Below are 17923 nucleotides of genomic sequence, written 5' to 3' on the forward strand. Positions count from 1 at the left end.
AGTCCGCAGCAGGGACACAGAGAAGGTGCGAAAGCCAGTAAACAGCAGGATCAGCCAGGATTTTTGCAGTCTACAGAAAACAAATGCTCTAGTCGATGCCTGAGTATAAGCACAATGTAATATAGGATGTATTGACAGTTTTTGCTGATCTGGGTTTTATTGACGTTTTAATGGTTAATGTAGTAGTTACAGGCATGTGTTTTCCACAGATGTATTTCTCAGTAATAATTAAAATAGAAGTGCATATTAAAAGCTTTTTTCACACCCCATCTCATCATGCACACTGAGCCCAGGGCACAGGTCTAGTACACTTGTTCTAGTCCTTACACATAGCATTTTTATGGAAATTAATGGTGTCCATACACCTAACTTTAAGCATGTGCTGAGCCATTAATTACTTTGAAAGGACAGCTCCCAGGTACAAACATTGGAGAATGCTTCAGGGAAAGCCAGAGCCATAGCAAATAAACCTATAGCAAATAAACCTAATTTACAGAGTGCAGGATTGGGGGTATGTTTAAAAGTGACAAGGAAGATCTGGGAGACGAGGAGAAATTATTATTTTTTTAAAATATGAAAGTGCACTTACATTTTAAATATCTTAATGTTTGTCGGTCATTAGGCTTGTAATAAATGTTAACAAAAGCATGGGGGGAGGGGGGCAAAGGAAAGGTTACATAATAACGGTCAGTCAACAGTATTATGAACAAAAGAGAATTATTTATTTCTCTTTCGTTCATTGACACAGCTCCTGGTATTCATAACCATTGAGTCATACTGCCCCCTACAGGAGTAGGACACTAGGCAGAAAAAAATTCTGGACGACAGGTTGAAAAACTAGATCCAGTGGTCACCCCAGTCTGGCCAGCAAGCACGCGCTAGGTCGGCCGCGACATAGTCCCACTGGACGGGGGCTGGCCCTGGTTGCAGTGTAATTCCTGGCTGACAGCCCCACCATTCCCATGGAGAGGGGTTCTGTCTGGAGCAGTGCCCGTCTGGTTCCTGGTATGGTTAGTAGCTGTCCCTCTCTCCCCTGGAGGGTTTTGGGGTGGATGTGGGCCCCTCCTTGGGTTGGTCAGACCCCCGGGTTCCTCTCCTTCCCGCAGACACCCCCCCTACTGAGTCCCTAATCCTGCCCCCCCCCCCTCCACATACGCTGGGGCTGTTTGGGTGATCGCTGACTGGTGATGGGGGCCGGGGGGGTGCACTGCCGGCGACCAGACGATCGGCTGTGCAGGGGGAGTTGTACCGGCCAGGGGCACCTGCCAGGGCCCCCCGGCCTCTCTGGATCTGTCCTTGAGGCCTGGTCTCCCAAACCTGGGTCCCTGTATGCCTTGTGGTGCCGCACAGGACCGCCATTTTGTTGTTGCCTGTGTGTTCTATACACGGTGGCCTTGTTTGTGTAGTCTGGCAGCCATTTTGCTGTGGTTTGCCATTGAAAATAGCGGGGGCCATGACAGTGGAGCCCTGTGGGCAGCGATTTCGGCAGTGGGAGCTCCTCCTCATTCCCTGCTGCTGACTCCTGGATGATTTTACTTCCTGATCGCTGCACGTGTAGTGCAAATTATCCTGGTGGCTGCAGGTGCTTGTCTTTGCAGGTGGAGAGTCTGGTGGGGTCCTCTCCCTCTCTGCTGAGGATCGCTTGGTGCTGCGTGCCAGGCGCCTGGATGGTGCTGCCAGCGTGGTGGGGGTTGTCCCTTAGCAGCACTTTTTTGTGGGGTCCCCCTGGTGTGTCTTTGGAGCACATTTCCCCACCTGATCCCCTCTCTTAGGCTGCGGGGCCCTCCGGGTCCCAGCCATCCATCCATGTACTGACAGCGGTCCTGGAATCCCTTGTGCCCTGGGTGGAGGTGGCTTGCGGGCGGCGGGCTAACAAAAAGCGCCCCCCTGCCTTCCCCTGCCTCATCTGTCTCATCAGATCCTGAATCTGATTCGCCCGCTGCGGACGTAGTTCACCCTATTGGGTCTTCAACCACGTGCCTGGAATCCTCTGATAGTAAGGATGATTCCTAAATGACTGTGACGAAAAGTCGCTGGTGGATGCACTGATTGTATCTGTGCACGAGACCCTGAAGATGGAGGATGCAGCTAAAGCTGCGACTGAGTCGCAGATACCCTTTGGCACTCAGAAGCTATCCAGAGTGGCAAATGTGTTTCCTTTGCCTGCCTATTTTGACAGAATTGTCGCTAAAGAGTGGGGACGACCAAAGTGTCCCCATGAAGTCCCTAAGCGTTACTCCCTATGAGGAGTCCCTTCTTAGGAAGTGGACTGTGCCGCCGGTGGTGGACCCTTCTGTTTCCAGATTAAACAAGGCAACCATGAGTCCAGGTTAAAGAGCCCCCAGCCTTTATGGATCCGGCTGACCCGAAGGCGGAGGCTGTGGCCCGCCATATGTACATTCTGGCTGGTTCGGCAATGAGGCCGGTCTTCACCATTGCCTTAGTGTCGCAAACTCTGACCGGATGGACTAAGCTCTTACGCTATGACCTGCAGAGGGAACAGCTCCCCCCTGCCTTTGCTGAGCTGGAGGACCAGCTGGTCCAGGGGCTGCAGTTTATCTGTGATGCCTCTTTTGATGCAGTTCACCTGATGGCTCGCCTCTCTGTTTTAGTACTTCGGCTTGTTTTTTGGCCCAGGTGCTGGTCTGCGGATCAGACTTCAAAAAAGGCTTTGACTGATCTTCCTTTCCAAAGAGATCGGCTGTTTGAAACCACCCTGGATGACATCAATAAAGGTCTCACGGGGGGGAAGAGTACTTTTCTTTTGCAGGCTACTAAGGGCAAGGAACCTCGTTGTAGACATGGACCCTCCTTCTCAGCTCATAAGTTTTTTCGTCCCTCAGGGTCGACTGACAGGGGCTCAAAGCCTTTCAGGGCCTCTTCTGTAGGATCGAAACCAACCTGGTCTAGCAAGCCAAGATTGGGCTTCTCCAGACCCGTGGACAAGGCTCCTTTAGCTTGAAGGTGCGCCCCCACCTGTATCGGGGGTGGGGAGAGGTCTTCGCTGGTTTCCGGACCCGTGGACTTCCCTAGTGCAAGACAAGTGGGTCTACAAAGTAATTTAGTCTGGCTACAAGATCGAGTTTCGCTCTTATGCCCAGCAACGTTTTTTCCTTCCAACTTGCGCCTGTCCCCAGACCCTTACAGGGCCTGTTTGGGGAGGTACAAGACCCTTCAAGGGTGATTGTCCCGGTTCCGACTTCGGAACATTTTCAGTGTTTTTACTCAAACCTGTTCACAGTCCCCAGGAAGGAAGGTAAAGTGCCTCCAATCCTTGGCCTTAAGGCGCTAAACTGCTTTGTGTGGGTACAGAAGTTCAGAATGGAGTCCATTCGAACGGTGGCGGCATCCCTGCGTCTGGGATTTCCTCGCCTCTATCGATATCAAGGATGCCTACCTTCACATTCCAATATGTGCCAGTCACCAGTGTTTTCTCCGCTTTTCTGTGGGAGAGGAGTATTATCAGTTTGTGGCATTACGCTTTGGACTCGTCTCTGCTCCTCGGGTCTTCACAAAAGTGTTAGCCCTGTTCTGCGAGCGGAGTCTCCCTCTGCTCTGGTGGACAACCTGGAGATCACAATACAAGCTCTGCGGGAGTTCAGCTGGGTTTTGAACCTTCAGAAGTCTGCTCTTGTTCCGTCCACGAGGCTGTACTATCTGGGTCTGACTCTGGACTTGGCCTTAGCCAGAGTTCTCCTTCCTCTGGACAAACTCCAAAAATTGCAGGCTGCAGTTCGTCTCCTGCTGTCCAACAGATGGTCGTCCCTCCGGACTTGCATGCGGGTGCTGGGCCTGATGGTGTCTACCTTTTAAGGGCGGTTCCGTTTTCACAGTTCCATACGAGGTACCTGCAAAGGGAGATTCTGACCAAATGGGACTAGACTCCCCAGTCTCTGGAAAATCAGATCCGGCGGAGTCGGGGAATGAGGGAGTCCTTGATATGGTGTCTTCGATCCCCGGTGCTTTGGCTGGGAAAAACCTTCCTCCCCTTGTATTAGACAGTGGTCACAATGGATGCCAGCCTGTCCGGCTGGGGAGGTGTCCTCGGCAAGCATTCTGCTCAGGGGAGTTGTACACAGGAAGAATCCAGACTACCAATCAATGTCTTGGAACTTCGAGTGATCAGACTGTGTCTAGATCATTGTACAGATCGTCTTTAGGTTTGTCCAGTGCGCATTCAATCGGACAATGCCAGGGCCGTGATTTATGTCAATCAGTGGCGGCTGGTGCTCAAACTTTTTGGGGGGGCGCAAACAGAAAAATGTAATAGGCATTGCTTTGCGGCAAAAAATGCTGTAAAAAATTGCGTGACTTTGAGGTCGCAAAAGTGTGAAAGGGTCCTTCGGTAATTAAGGTATAGTGTGCCCCCTTTCAATGCAGAGAGACCAGCGTGCCCCCTTTCAATGCAGAGAGACCAGCGTGCCCCCTTTCAATGCACAGTGACCAGTGTGCCCCCTTAAACAGTGACCAGCGTGCCCCCTTTCAATGCAGTGACCAGCGTACATGCCCCCTTTCAATGCAGTGACCAGCGTACATGCCCCCTTTCAACGCAGTGACCAGCGTACATGCCCCCTTTCAATGCAGTGACCAGCATACATGCCCCCTTTCAATGCAGTGACCAGCATACATGCCCCCTTTCAATGCAGTGACCAGCGTACATGCCCTCTTTCAATGCAGTGACCAGCGTACATGCCTCTTTCAATGCAGTGACCAGCGTACATGCCCCCTTTCATTGCAGTGACCAGCGTACATGCCCCCTTTCAATGCAGTGACCAGCGTACATGCCCCCATTCAATGCAGTGACCAGCGTACATGCCCCCTTCAATGCAGTGTGCTCCCCCCCCCCCCCCCCGAGACCAGTGCACTTACCTGGAGCCCTGGAGCAGCCGCGGCAGAGCCTTGTCCTCAGTGTCCCGGCGGCGGCTTCTCTTCAATCCCCCGGTGTCTCCACAAGTCCTCCCACTCCCGCTTCCTCCTCGGCCAATGGCATGGGGTTTGCCTTGCGGCCAATCAGGAAGCGCGTATCAGACGCGCTCCCTGATTGGCCAGGAGGAGGATCCGTGTCACAATAGCGAATTTTCATTCGCTACTGTCACACAATTGGTGGGCTCGGGACGCACTGCTCTGTGCCCCGGGTCCCCCTTTTGCATCGCCCTATTGGAGCCTCTTGCTCTAATCAGGTGATGCCAAAAAAAAAAGCCCCATGGAACTCCATGCGTCCGGCGCCCCTGCATGCAGATTAGGGGGCTGGACGCATGGATAGGGGGGCGGCGCCCCTGCGCCCCCAACGCACCGGCCACCACTGATATCAATCATCAAGGGGGTACAAGAAGTGTCCTGGCGGCTCTGGAGGTAGCCGGCATTCTAAGGTGGGCAGAACAGTTCGTTCCAGCCCTTTCCGCTGTACACATTCCGGGGTGGAAAATTGGCAGGCAGATTATCTCAGTTGGCAGGCGTTGGTCCACGGGGAGTGGTCCATTTGTCTAAAGGTGTTTCATCGGCTATATCACCGGGGGGGCACCCCCGAGGTGGATCTGTTGGCGTCTCTGCTCAACAGAAAGGTGCAGAGGTTTATGGCTCGGTCAAGGGATCCTCTGGCGGATGCCACAGACGCGCTGGTGGCTCCAGGACATCAGTATCGGCTGATTTACGCCTTCCCTCCTCTCAAGCTTCTGCCCAGACTTCTACGCAGGATCGAGGCAGAAGGGATTCTGGTCATCTTAGGGACTCCAGACTAGCCTCGCCGGGCTTGGTAAGCCGATCTGGGGCGGCTGATCGCCGACGTTCAGGGAGGATCTTCTGTCCCAAGGACCGATCTTCCATCCTGCTTTACAGTCGCTGTCTTTGACGGCTTGGGTGTTGAACACCAAGTGCTGAAGGATAAGGATTTTATCTGAATCTGTGATTCCTACCCTGTTGAAATCTAGGAAATATAATTCTAGGAGGATCTACCAATATACGTAGAAGATTTACATTGCGTGGTGTGAGTCTCTTGGGGTTCCTCCTCGCTCCGTCTCGGTGGCTCGGATCTTAACCTTCCTTCAACTGGGGGTTGAACAGAAATTGGCCTGGAGTACAATCAAGGGCCAGGGGTCGGCTTTGGCAGTCGTCTTCCACCGACCTTTGGCCACACATTCCCTGGTGCATACCTTTCTTCAGGGTGTCTGACATTTGGTTCCTCCAGTGTGGGCTACATTGCTACCATGGGATCTTAATTTGGTGCTTTCAGCTCTGCAGAAGCCTCCTTTTAAAAATATTCGGGAGAGTCCCCTGCTTACATTGTCCCAGAAAGGTGGCCTTTTTAGTGGCTAGCACTTCTGCGCGCAGGGTGTCGGAACTAGCGGCGTTATCTTGTCCTTCATCTTACCTGATGATTCACAGGCATAGTTCTTCGCCCTTTACCATCATTTGTTCCAATGGTTGTCTCTGACTTTCATTTGAATGAAGACATTGTGTTGCATTCCCTGTGTCCCAGGCCTAAACATCCGAAAGAAATTGCCTTGCATGCCTTAGATGTGGTCAGGGCAATTAGGGTGTACCTGGCAGCTACGGAGTCTTTCAGGAAGTCAGACTCTATTTGTGCTCACGGATGGACCTTGAAAAGGAATGTCCGCCTCCTCTGGGACCATTTCCAGATGGATATGAGAGACGGTGGTGTAGGCCTATTCCATTAGGGGTCAGGTTCCTCCTTTCCCTGGCAAGGCGCACTCTACTAGGGCGCTTAGTGCCTCCTGGGCCTTCCGTCATCAGGCGTCAGTGATGCAGGTTTGCAAGGGGGCCCCTTGTTGTCGGTGCACATTTTTCCAAAGTTTTATAAAGTGGATGTGTTGGCATCTGCGGATGCTTCCTTTGGCCCCAAGGTTTTTCAGGCTGCTGTTTAAGAGGACCTGACCCTCTTTGAGGTTGAGTCCCTGTTGCCTGGTTGGCTAATGTTTAGCCTTGGCAACTTTTTTGGTTGTTCCCACCCCTCATGTTTAACACTGCTTTGGGACGTCCCAGTGGTTATGAATACCAGAAGGTGTGTCCATCAATGAACGAAAGAGAAAATGGGATTTCTGACTTACCGTAAAATCCATTTCGCTGATGTTCATTGATGGACACAGCACCCACCACTTTGTGGAATTATAATTCTCCTGACACTGCTTGTTACAAAACTGAGTGGCTATAGCAGAGAGAGGGAGTATACCCCCTGGGACTGCCTATGGGTGTAGGCAGAATTTTTATTGCCTAGAGTCCTACCTAGTGTCCTACTCCTGTAGGGAGCAGTATAACCCAATGGTTATGAATATCAGGAGCTGCGTCGATCAATGAACATCAGAGAAATGAATTTCTAAAGTCTAAATGGATTTCTGAAGTCTAAAATCCCATTTTTATGGTTACTTGCTGTCTTATACTGTAATTCTCCTAATCACATCAGTAAAATGCAGTATATAGAAGACTCTCTCTCAAGCCATCTTTTTTAGGACTACTTGCTAGTGATATTCACTTGTCCTACTTGCTCAATAAATACAGTGGGTGTTTAAAAGAATTACCCCCCTTTAAATAATCACATTTTGTTGCTTTGCAGCCTGACATGAAGACATGTTTTATCCAGCTGTATTTACTCAGTGCAATTTATAACATCCAAGTAAAAAGATATAACACAAACATGTCAGAAAAAATAAAAAAAAATTTTTTGAACCACCTTTTGCTTTAATTACAGCCTTTAGGCTGTTGGGATATGTCTCTACTAACTTTGCACATCTAGACTTTGCATTATTTGCCCACTCTTCTTTGCAGAACTGCTCAAATTCAGTTGAATGGACTTGTAAAATGTGATGGTGATCGTATGTGGACTATGGTCATCAAGTCATTCCACAGATTTTCAATTGGGTTTAAGTCTGGACTCTGAGTAAGCCATGCAAGGACATTCACCTTTTACTCCTTCAACCAATGTGTAAACCTTCTTCCCATTGAGAACTTTCTGGCAGAAGATTTTTGACAGTATTTTACCCCATCCATTTTTCCTTCTATCCTGACAAGTGATCCAGTCCCTGAGAAACACCCTCATAACAGAATATTGCCACCTCCATGCTCTACTGTAGAAATGGTGTCATTTGGATGGTGAGCTATGTTGGATTTCTACCAGACATATTGTTTGGTGTTGAGGCCAAATAATTCAATTTTAATCTCATCTGACCATGTCACTTTTTTTTCATGTGGCCTCAGAATCTTCAAGATGCTTTTTGCCAAAGTACAGTCATGACTGCATGTGGCCTTTCTTGAGGAGTGTCTTTTTTTCTTGCAACCCTCCCATACAAGCCACATTAGTGTAGAATTTGTGATATTGTTGTCACATGCACACAATGACCACTCTTTGCCAAAAATTCCTGCAGCTGCTTCAGAGTTGCTGCATGTGTCATGGTAGCCTCCCTGTCCAGTTCCCTCCTGGCTCTTTCATCCAGTTTGGAATGATGTCCTGATCCAGGGAGGGTCTGTGTTGTACCAAATACCTTCCAACTTCATAATAATAGACTTCGCTGTGCTTCTCGGCATTGATAAAGTCTTTGAAATGTTTTTTGTATCCATCTGCTGACTTGTGCCTGTCCACAACTTTATCCTGGAGATCTTTTGACAGTGCCTTGCCACCTGTAGTTGATTGTTTGATTTAGTTGCTCTACCAGGGACTGAAATGCTCTAGGAAAGCTCTATTCATGCTGAGCTAATCAAAATGGCCACAGTTAAAAACCAAATGGCTTTGTGTGCCATTGAGAAGGTGATTAGCTACACCTGATTGAGTTTACAAGTCATTTTTAGGAGGGGTGAAACTTTTGCCAACTCAGTGAGTCTGTTTTTGAATTTCCTTTATTTTTTTCTGACATGGTGGTGTTCTATCTTTCACGTGGATGGTATAAGTTGCACTGAGTAAATACAGCTGGAAAAAACAAAAACTGTGTCTGTCTTAATTTCAGCCTGCAAAGCAACAAAATGTGATTATTTTAAAGGGGAGTGATTCTTTTCTATACCCACTATACATATACAGTACTCCATGGCATGCTGTTTATGTAACACTTCAACACCTATGGCACAAGTGTAGAGTATGCCTATACAAATTTTGAGGGTCAGCAACATTTCTAAAACAAATAAAAAAGTGAAATTTTTGTGTACTCATAGTTACATAGTAGGTGAGGTTGAATAAAGACAACAGTCCATCCAGTTCAACCTGTGTAGGTGTGTGTGGCTGCAATCATCTCACATACCCCTGAATGTTCTGATCCTTGAGATCTACGTCTAATAGTCTTTTGAAAGCCACCATACTCAGCTCATTACAACACATTGTAAGTGACTGGAGTGCTTTTAATCTGGGGAGTCGTTTACACCATTTGCAGTGGTCCATAGGCTTTACTATGTCTTTAACCACTTCAAAACAGGCCACTTTCATCCCCTTCCTGCCCAGGCCAATTTTCAGCTTTCATTGCTGTCACACTTTGAATGACAATTGCGCAATCATGCTACACTGTACCCATATGAAATTTGTATCATTTTTTTCACACAAATAGAGCTTTCTTTTGGTGGTATTTAATCACCGCTGGGTTTTTTATTTCTTACAAAAAAAAAAAAGAAAAAAGACAGTAAATTTTGAAAATAAATAATTTTTCGCCTTCACTGATGTGCGCTGATGAGGCGGCACTGATGGGCTTCACTGATGGGCACTGATGAGGTGGCACTTATGGGCACTGATGAAGTGGCACTGATAGGCAGCACTGATAGGCGGCACTGATAAGCACAGATAGGCTGCACTGATGGGCACTGAGAGGTGGCACTGATGGGCACTGACGGGTGGCACTGATAAACACTGACTGGCGGAACTGATGGGCAGCACCATCAGTGCCCATAGTGCTGCCAGTCAGTGCCTAGATGAGCAAGCACTGATGGGCACTGACTGGCAGCACTATGGGCACTGATGGTGGGCACTGTGGGCACTGATGGTGGGTGCTGATTGGCACTTTATTTTAATTTTCTGTAATCGGGGCACTGATGATCAGTGCCCTGATTACTTGTCTTTGTCTCTCCTGATCGGCTCTCCTCACCTCACACACTGACAGTGTGAGACGAGGAGAGCCGAATAACGGCACTTCCTTATCTACATGTGACCGGCTGTGATTGGACACAGCCGATCACATGGGTAAAGAGTCATGTCACTAACTCTTTACCAAGATCGGACCCGCCAGAGAGGCAGTTCTGGTGCGCCGTCATATGACGGCATCCCAGAACAATGGATGCACCACTCCGCCATTATTTGACGGTGGGCGGGTAAGAAGTGGTTAAAGTACCAATAAACCCACATCATTAAAAACTATCAATAGATGTTGTTCACACTCACTCAGTCACTATGGTATTCGTTTTTGTATTCTGCAAAAAACTGGTTGATCCTGCTGTTCTCTATCTCCCCCTCCTGTCCATGTCCCCACTGCAGTTGGGATTTTACAGAGCAGTGTTGGCAGCTAGTGCACATGCTCAGTTTTCAGTGAATTTCTACCCTGAGTATTCCTTCTCTGTTCACATTCTGAGTAGCCCCTGTGATTTTAGAGTCACACGTGTGGGTATACACTTTAGTAAATCACAGCTGCTCCCTCCCTCCTCCTTCATGCCCAATAACCAGCTAAACACAATGGAGGTGTGATATTACATCTTGATTAATGGAGGCTTCATCTCCCTAAAACACAGGCTGGAGGGGCATGACACAGCCTGTGACTAGCAGAAATCCACCTACACCATGTTATTGCCAAAAAAAAATAATAAAGATTTATTTTCAAATATGTATTTGCATGACAATGTAAAACATTTTATTGATATCATTCATTTATTTTTACTCAGTATTTATTTTGAACATGTGACCAGCAGCAGAAGACTAGAAGCTACAGACAGGCTGGAAAAGAGCCGGTGTAACGTGAGAATTACCTACCCCGTGAGAAAAACCTACCTACCTCACTACCTGCCAGGAACAGCTGAGCAGCGCAGCAGTGCGCATGCTCACAGACCCGGAGACCTAATGGAAGAGCTGAGGATCAGACTAGTGCGCATGCGCACTAGTCTGAATTGATCTCGGTGTCCGTGAAAAAAACCTACCGACGCGGCGGTGACATAAAACATCTGTGCTGCACTATGAGTCATCTCCGCTCCTGTTCCGGTCACTTCCCTGATCTTGGCTAGTAAATATAAAAGCGGCTGGCGGCTCCGTGATTTATCTTTTCATACACCCGCCACCGCTTTTATATTTATTAGCCGAGATCAGGGAAGTGACCGGGACAGGAGCGGAGATGACTCATAGTGCAGCACAGCTGTTTTAATGTAACTGCTCGCGTTACACAGACTGCCGTAAACCGGAAGTGACGAGGGGTAGGTTTTTCTCACGGGTAGGTAATTCTCACGGAACACCGGGTCATGTGACAGCTGTACATGAATAAGGGAAAAAAGATACTTAAAGTGAGATTGTAAAGTCTAATTTTTTTTTTTTAAATAAAAATAACAAACACGTTATACTTACCGCCTCTATGCAATGGTTTTGCACAGAGCAACCCAGATCCTCCTCTTCTCTGGCCCTTCTTCTGCTCTCCTGGCCCCTCCCTTCTAGTGAATGCCCCCACAGCAAACAGCTTTCTATGGGGGCACCCGAGCCAAGTCACAGCTCCGTGTATCCATTCAGACTCAGAGCTGCGGCCTGGCCCCACTCCCTTTTGTCTCCTCATTGGCTGAGTGACTTTGATTGACAGCAGTGGGAGCCAATGGGGCCCATTCTGTGTCTCAGCCAATCAGGAAGGAGAGTCCCAAGACGACCGAGCCATTCGTGGACATCTTTGGATAAAGATGGGCTCAGGTAAGTCATAGGGGGGTTCTACACACAGAAGGCTTTTTATCCTAATGCATAGAATGCATTAAGATAAAAAAAAAACCTTCTGACTTTACAACCACTTTAAATGTTTTTTTCTTTTAAATAATTTGTGTCTTCATCCATATACAGAAATAGATGGGATAATGTAAATTAAACAGTGTGTATTTAGTATCACTTTTTTTTTTTAAAGATATGTTTGATTTTTTTCTAATAATTGTACAAAAAAGAAGGAAACCCTTTAATACACGAAAAAAAAAACAAAAACAAAATAAAACACAGAGAACTAACAAAACACAAAATGTCTTATGTCTCAACAATGCAAATCAACCAGAAATGGGTGTCGCAAGGAAGCAAATTACTCACAGACAGCAGTATAGACATGTCCTATTATCCTGTATCTAAAGAGGTCAAAGTGAGTGCATTGTCAATCCAAGTACCCCACAGCCTAGCAAAGAGCTTTGGTTTCCTCCTGAGTTCAAAAGTAAGTTTATATAAGTGTAGTGTTTTACGTTTAGTATCACTTTAATACCAAACTCATAAGAGATGTAGGTTCTGCCTAAAGCAGCATTTATAGTTTTTTTTTTTTTACCATGGATGTGTGAGACTTGATAGAGCCTACTTTAGTTTAAGGATTGCAATCCTTTCCAGATTTCTAATAGATACCTTCTATCTTGTTAAGTGATTTTTTTTAATCTTTTGTAGGCAAACCTTGTTGCAGCATTTGAACAGTCATTAGTGAACATGACCTCCAGACTTCGTCTGCTTGCTGATACTGCACAAGAGAAGGTGAGTAATACCAAGCACAATTGTTGATTTCCTACTGCTTCAGTAAATAAGTCACAAGATTTCAAAGCCGCAGTCCATGTGAACGAAGGCTTAGAGATTTTGTGATGTTCTGCAAAGCTGAATGGTGATCATTAGGGATAAGCAATGAAAGGGGGATTTCATTTTGCTGATATTATTGTGACATTTGGGATATAAAACATGATGCAATAGGGAGTGCAAAATTAAGGCGGGCATTAACCACCTGCTGACTGCCTACCATTTGATATACCGTGACAGGCTGGCTTGGCTGCGCAAACCGACGTATGGGTACGTCAGTTTGCTGGAGCGCTCCTGGGGGCGTGCAAACGCCGCCAGAGGTGCGTGCCCGCCCCCATTAGGAAGCAGGGAAACCAATCTGCGATTGCCGCCGGGCCCCCACGATTGCTCCCCTCTGAGAGAGAACGACGGTCTGCTGTTGTAAACACAGCAGTCCGTTGTTTTCTCTGGAATGAACACAGAGAGCCTGTGATCCTACTATTTAGGATCACAGGTCTCTATGTTGATTCCAGAAGTCTCTCCCCATACAGTTAGAAAACACTCCCCTAGGCTCACACTTAACCCTTTAATCACCCCTGCGTTGACCCCTTCCCTGCCAGTGTCATTATTACAGTAACAGCGCAAATTTTTAGCACTGATTACTGTAGTAATGTCACTGGTCCCCCCATAAGTGTAAAAAAAATGTCAGTTAGGGGTCCGATCTGTCCGCCGCAATGTCGCAGTCCCGCTACATATCGCAGATCCCCACCATTACTAATAAATAAATATGACATAAATCTTTCCCCTAGTTTGTAGACGTGACCATTTTTGCGCAAACCAATCAAAATACGCTTATTGCAATTTTTTTTTACCAAAAATATGTAGCAGAATACAAAGTGGCCTAAAATGATGAAAAATTTGATTTTTAAATATTTTTATTGGGAATGTTATATAGCAGAATGTGAAAAATGTTTTGTTTTTTGTTTTTTACCAGAATTGGCGCTCTTTTTTTTTGTTTATAGCGCAAATAATAAAAATCGCACAGGTAATCAAGTACCACCAAAAGAAAAAAAAAAGGACATTCATTTTATTTGGGTACCGCGCAATTGTCTGTTAAAGTAACGCAGTGCCGTATCACAAAAATGGTCCAAAAGTGGTTAAATGGCTCCTAAGGCCTAGGAAATTTTTTTCAATTATACTGAACCTGTTTTTAGGCCAAAACTAAAAAAAGCCAGCCTTAAAGGTAACCCTATTCCTAAAGGTAATGCCAATCCTAGCAATATCACTGACCCCATGTTTGTACACAAAGTCATGTGATCACCCTGAAATTGATGGAATTTGATCAACTAAATCATGTCACACAGAAGCAGAGTTGTTTGCATGCTCCTTGCTTTAAAGGTGAAATCAATTTTGCTATTTTTTTAAGATGGCCAATTTAGAGTCTAATCTTCCATCAAAATTTCTCGTTTCTATGTGAAATCAAGTTCACAGAAATTCATTCCTAGCAAACATTCGCTTTTCTGGAAAAAAAATTGGTCTCTAATGTGCGTGTGCATCACATTCGTATGTCTGCTGATCTGCGGAGTAAAATTGTTCAGACATGGTGGTCTGGACTTGCTCTATCAGGTCTGTCACCAAACTTTGCATATCAAAAGAAGCATCTCCTATGCAATTAAATCTGTATATTGAATCTGTATAAAAAAAACCCTAGTCAAAATATAGATAAATATTATTCTTTTCTCGTTCATTGGGGGACACAGAAAGTCTTAAACTGCTGCTGAGTTGGTCTCTACATGAGCATAGACAGGTTGTTGGAAGTCTACTGCCTCATCTCCAATATGAGTCTCATGTCAGTCAACACTTTAGTTAATCACTCAAATAGTGCAGCACAAACAAATATATATTATAAAAATGAATGCAATCATCCATAAAAGCATTCATAATTATTAAGCTCATGTCACAAAAATCCACATATTGAAGACCACTGTGAGAAAGTGCTTCCAATTGAGGCATGCAGGTGTCAATGTCAGAATCACTTAACCCCACAGACATAAGCAGCCGCACATCTTGCTATGACCAATAGGTCTCAATACACCTTCCCTAATAGGGGGACACAATTCATTCAGTGGGCACTCCGTAGCAGCGGTATAAGCCCATCTGTGATATATTCCAGTGCCCTCCATAGCTATTGACTGGCCTAGGCAAATGTGGTACTCTGACTTGATCAGACTCCTGGCAGATGCTCAAAGGGATTTTCCAGATCATTTGGATCTTCTGCCTCAAGGACTTATTTACCTTCCAAACTTCATGACCACTGGCTTTACCTGCATGGCAGGTGCTGAGAGACAGGGGCATCTCTAAATCAGTGATTCCCATGATGCCAAAAGCTAGGAAGTATACTTCTCACATGCTCACACGATCTTGGTTTTCATGCTAGGTGTATTTTATGCAGATGTATTTTTGTCTTGAGTACTATTAAGGTAAAGGTAACTGTGCTTGTAATCTTGTTCCTGAGACCCCTGGGTTTCTATTCTTTGGTCAAAACTTTTGTTTTGTTTCCTTAACCTGTGACTTCATGGGATCTAAACTTTGTCCTATAAGGTAAATTCCCCTTTACACTCTCATTTACAAGGTTGCATTTTTTTGTTGCTATCAACTTTGCGAAGTGAGTGTCTGAGGTATCTGAGTGGGTGACCTTTTGTGGGGTACACACTAGTAGAAAATCTGCCGAAAATTCCCGTCCGAGGTAAAATCGTACGATTTTCATCTAGTGTGTACACAACTTTCAGCAGCCGATGCCAACATTTTCAACGAAAAAAACGGAGGGACAAACACCAAAATTTTTATCGTCCATCCCCAGCATGACTAATTTCCATTCAATGTGTATGCAGTACATCCGCGAAAAATTGGATATGAAAGACCGCGCATGATCTGAAGTTGCTGACGACCCAGAAGTCTAGGAACAAACGTCCCAGAATAAAAAAATTTGGACGAGAAATTTTGTGAACATTTATGCACTGTCAACTAAAAACGGTTATGGCCGCTGAGCATGAGAGAGAAAAATCGGAGGATATTTCGTCCGATTTTTGTCAAGTGTGTACAAGCCTTTACCCTGTAGAGAATCTTTCCTGGTCTTACACAGACAAGGTGGTGTTAAAGCCCAGAACTTTCTTCCTAAAATAGTTTCACCTCAATCAGGGCATAAATCATCCAACCCTCTGTTCTACTCCAGTTTATTAGAAGGAGATCTCCCTCCATTGCCTGGATGTAGTCTTAGTTGTGATTCCATAGCCACTGCTTGCATTAGAAAAACTAACCCTCTCTTTGTCATTTTTGCGGGTCCCGGGTAAAAGTGAACCAGCTTCTTATTCCACCATTTCCTGGTTGCTCAGACAGACCATCATTCAAACTCATGGTCTCAGCTCCTCAGCATCAGGCTACTTTCTCAGAGGTGCAAAGTTGCCCCCTGGTCTTCTGTTCTGCCGGGTGGATGTTAATGACTGTTCTGATGCCAGATCCAGGCATACAGATCTTCAGATGGCTTTTTGAGCTGCAGGCAGTCCCCAGTTATGTTGTTTCCAGGATTTTTGTGTTCACTGTAAAATCCATTTCTTGGAGTGCATTTAAGATCATAAGAAATCTTAAAGCAGTATTAAACACAAAAGCAAACATTTATTATGTTGCAGCTTACCAATTCTCAAATGTGATGGTTGCATTTGTTTCCTTTTTAGGCGTTCTTTCCTCTATAGTCATCTGGTTATCTGGCCAGTAGGTCTGTTATTTTTCAAAAGAAAATTTCTCTTGCATTTACAGGGATGGGACAGACAATTTAAGGCTGGCAGGGGTGCTTTTATTTATTTACTATTTGATGTAACAGCTTCAAAAGTGTGAGCTGGAGTTTGGCTTCACTTTATTAGTGTATTTTAATCTGCTAGTACTTCTAACACTCCCCTCTCCCCAGACTGCTGCTCTCCAAATTTGCCCCCTGTGCGTCTTCATCCAGAGTGGAGTCTGTATAGGATGTTACTGGATAGATCACCATTGGAGAACAGAGGGGAAAAAAAAAAACCCTAAAAAAAGAAAACAAATACAGTCACTACATCTAATGATTAGTAAGCTGCAATGTATTACATTTTTGGCTTTGGGTTTAAAACCACTTTAAACTGTCACGATATTCGGTTGCCTACTGCCCCAGGACTGGTAAACAAAAAAAATAAGGCCAGCCCTGAGATGGTGTACTGCTTTTTTGTTTGCCAATGTTTAATTTTCCTGTAGGCAGTTTTAAGATTTCATGTGTCCTACTATGGACTTTAAAGAACTATGCGGTCAATAAAATTTTTTTTATACAAATGAATCACTGTGGGACAGCTTAACAAGTATCGCTGTCATTGCATCATAACCTGTATGCAACTCTATTAACTAACCACTTAAGCCCCGGAAGATTTTACCCCCTTCCTGACCAGGGCCTATTTTGCGATTCGGCACTGCGTGACTTTAACAGACAATTGCGCGGTCGTGCGACGCTGTACCCGAACGAATTTGACGTCCTTTTTTCCCCACAAACAGAGCTTTCTTTTGGTGGTATTTGATCACCTGTGCGATTTTTTGATCATGCACTATAAACAAAAAAAGAGCGTCAATTTTGCAAAAATAACAATATTTTTCACATTTTTTTTATATGAAATTCCCCCCCAAAAAATGTAAAAATCAAAATTTTTTAACATTTTAGGCCAAACATTTTAGGCCAATTTGTTTTCTGCTACATATGTTTGGTAAAAAAAATCGCAAAATGCGTATTTTGATTGGTTTGCGCAAAAGTTATCGCGTTTACTAGGGAAAGATTTTTGTCATTTTTGTTGTTTTTTTTTTTTAACGCGTAATGGCGGCGATCTGCGATTTCTTTTTTTTTGCGGTATTGCGACATTGCGGCGGACAGATCGGACCCTTGACTGACATTTTTGACACTTTTGGGGTTACCAGTGACATTTCTACAGTAATCAGTGCTATACATATGCACTGTTACTGGAAAATTACACTGGCAGTGAAGGGGTTAACTTTTTTTTGAGAGGGAGGGGTTATGTGTGTCCCTAGGGGCGTGATTCTAACTGCGATTGGCTGTGGCTTGAGCTGTATGAACAGTGATCAACGGTCCTACATAGTAGAACCGTATGATCACCATTCATACACAGGGGAGAATGACAGGTGGCTTGTTTACATTAGCCGCCTGCCTTTCTCCCTCTGCACCGACGA

At 45.5% G+C, this 17923-nt stretch overlaps 1 protein-coding gene across 6 annotated transcripts in view; it reads left to right on the plus strand.

Moving 5' to 3' along the window:
• Nucleotides 1-17923, plus strand: part of NAV1 (neuron navigator 1) — a 296089-nt gene that overhangs the window by 216003 nt on the left and 62163 nt on the right. For all 6 annotated transcript variants that reach the window (XM_082246689.1, XM_082246691.1, XM_082246690.1 and 3 more), the window contains one exon: nt 12575-12658. In XM_082246689.1, the coding sequence (XP_082102815.1) occupies nt 12575-12658 (84 nt within the window). The remainder of the gene's footprint in view (nt 1-12574; nt 12659-17923) is intronic.

Source organism: Pelophylax lessonae, assembly GCF_965119305.1.
Source record: "Pelophylax lessonae genome assembly, chromosome: 2".
Classification (NCBI taxonomy): domain Eukaryota; kingdom Metazoa; phylum Chordata; class Amphibia; order Anura; family Ranidae; genus Pelophylax; species Pelophylax lessonae.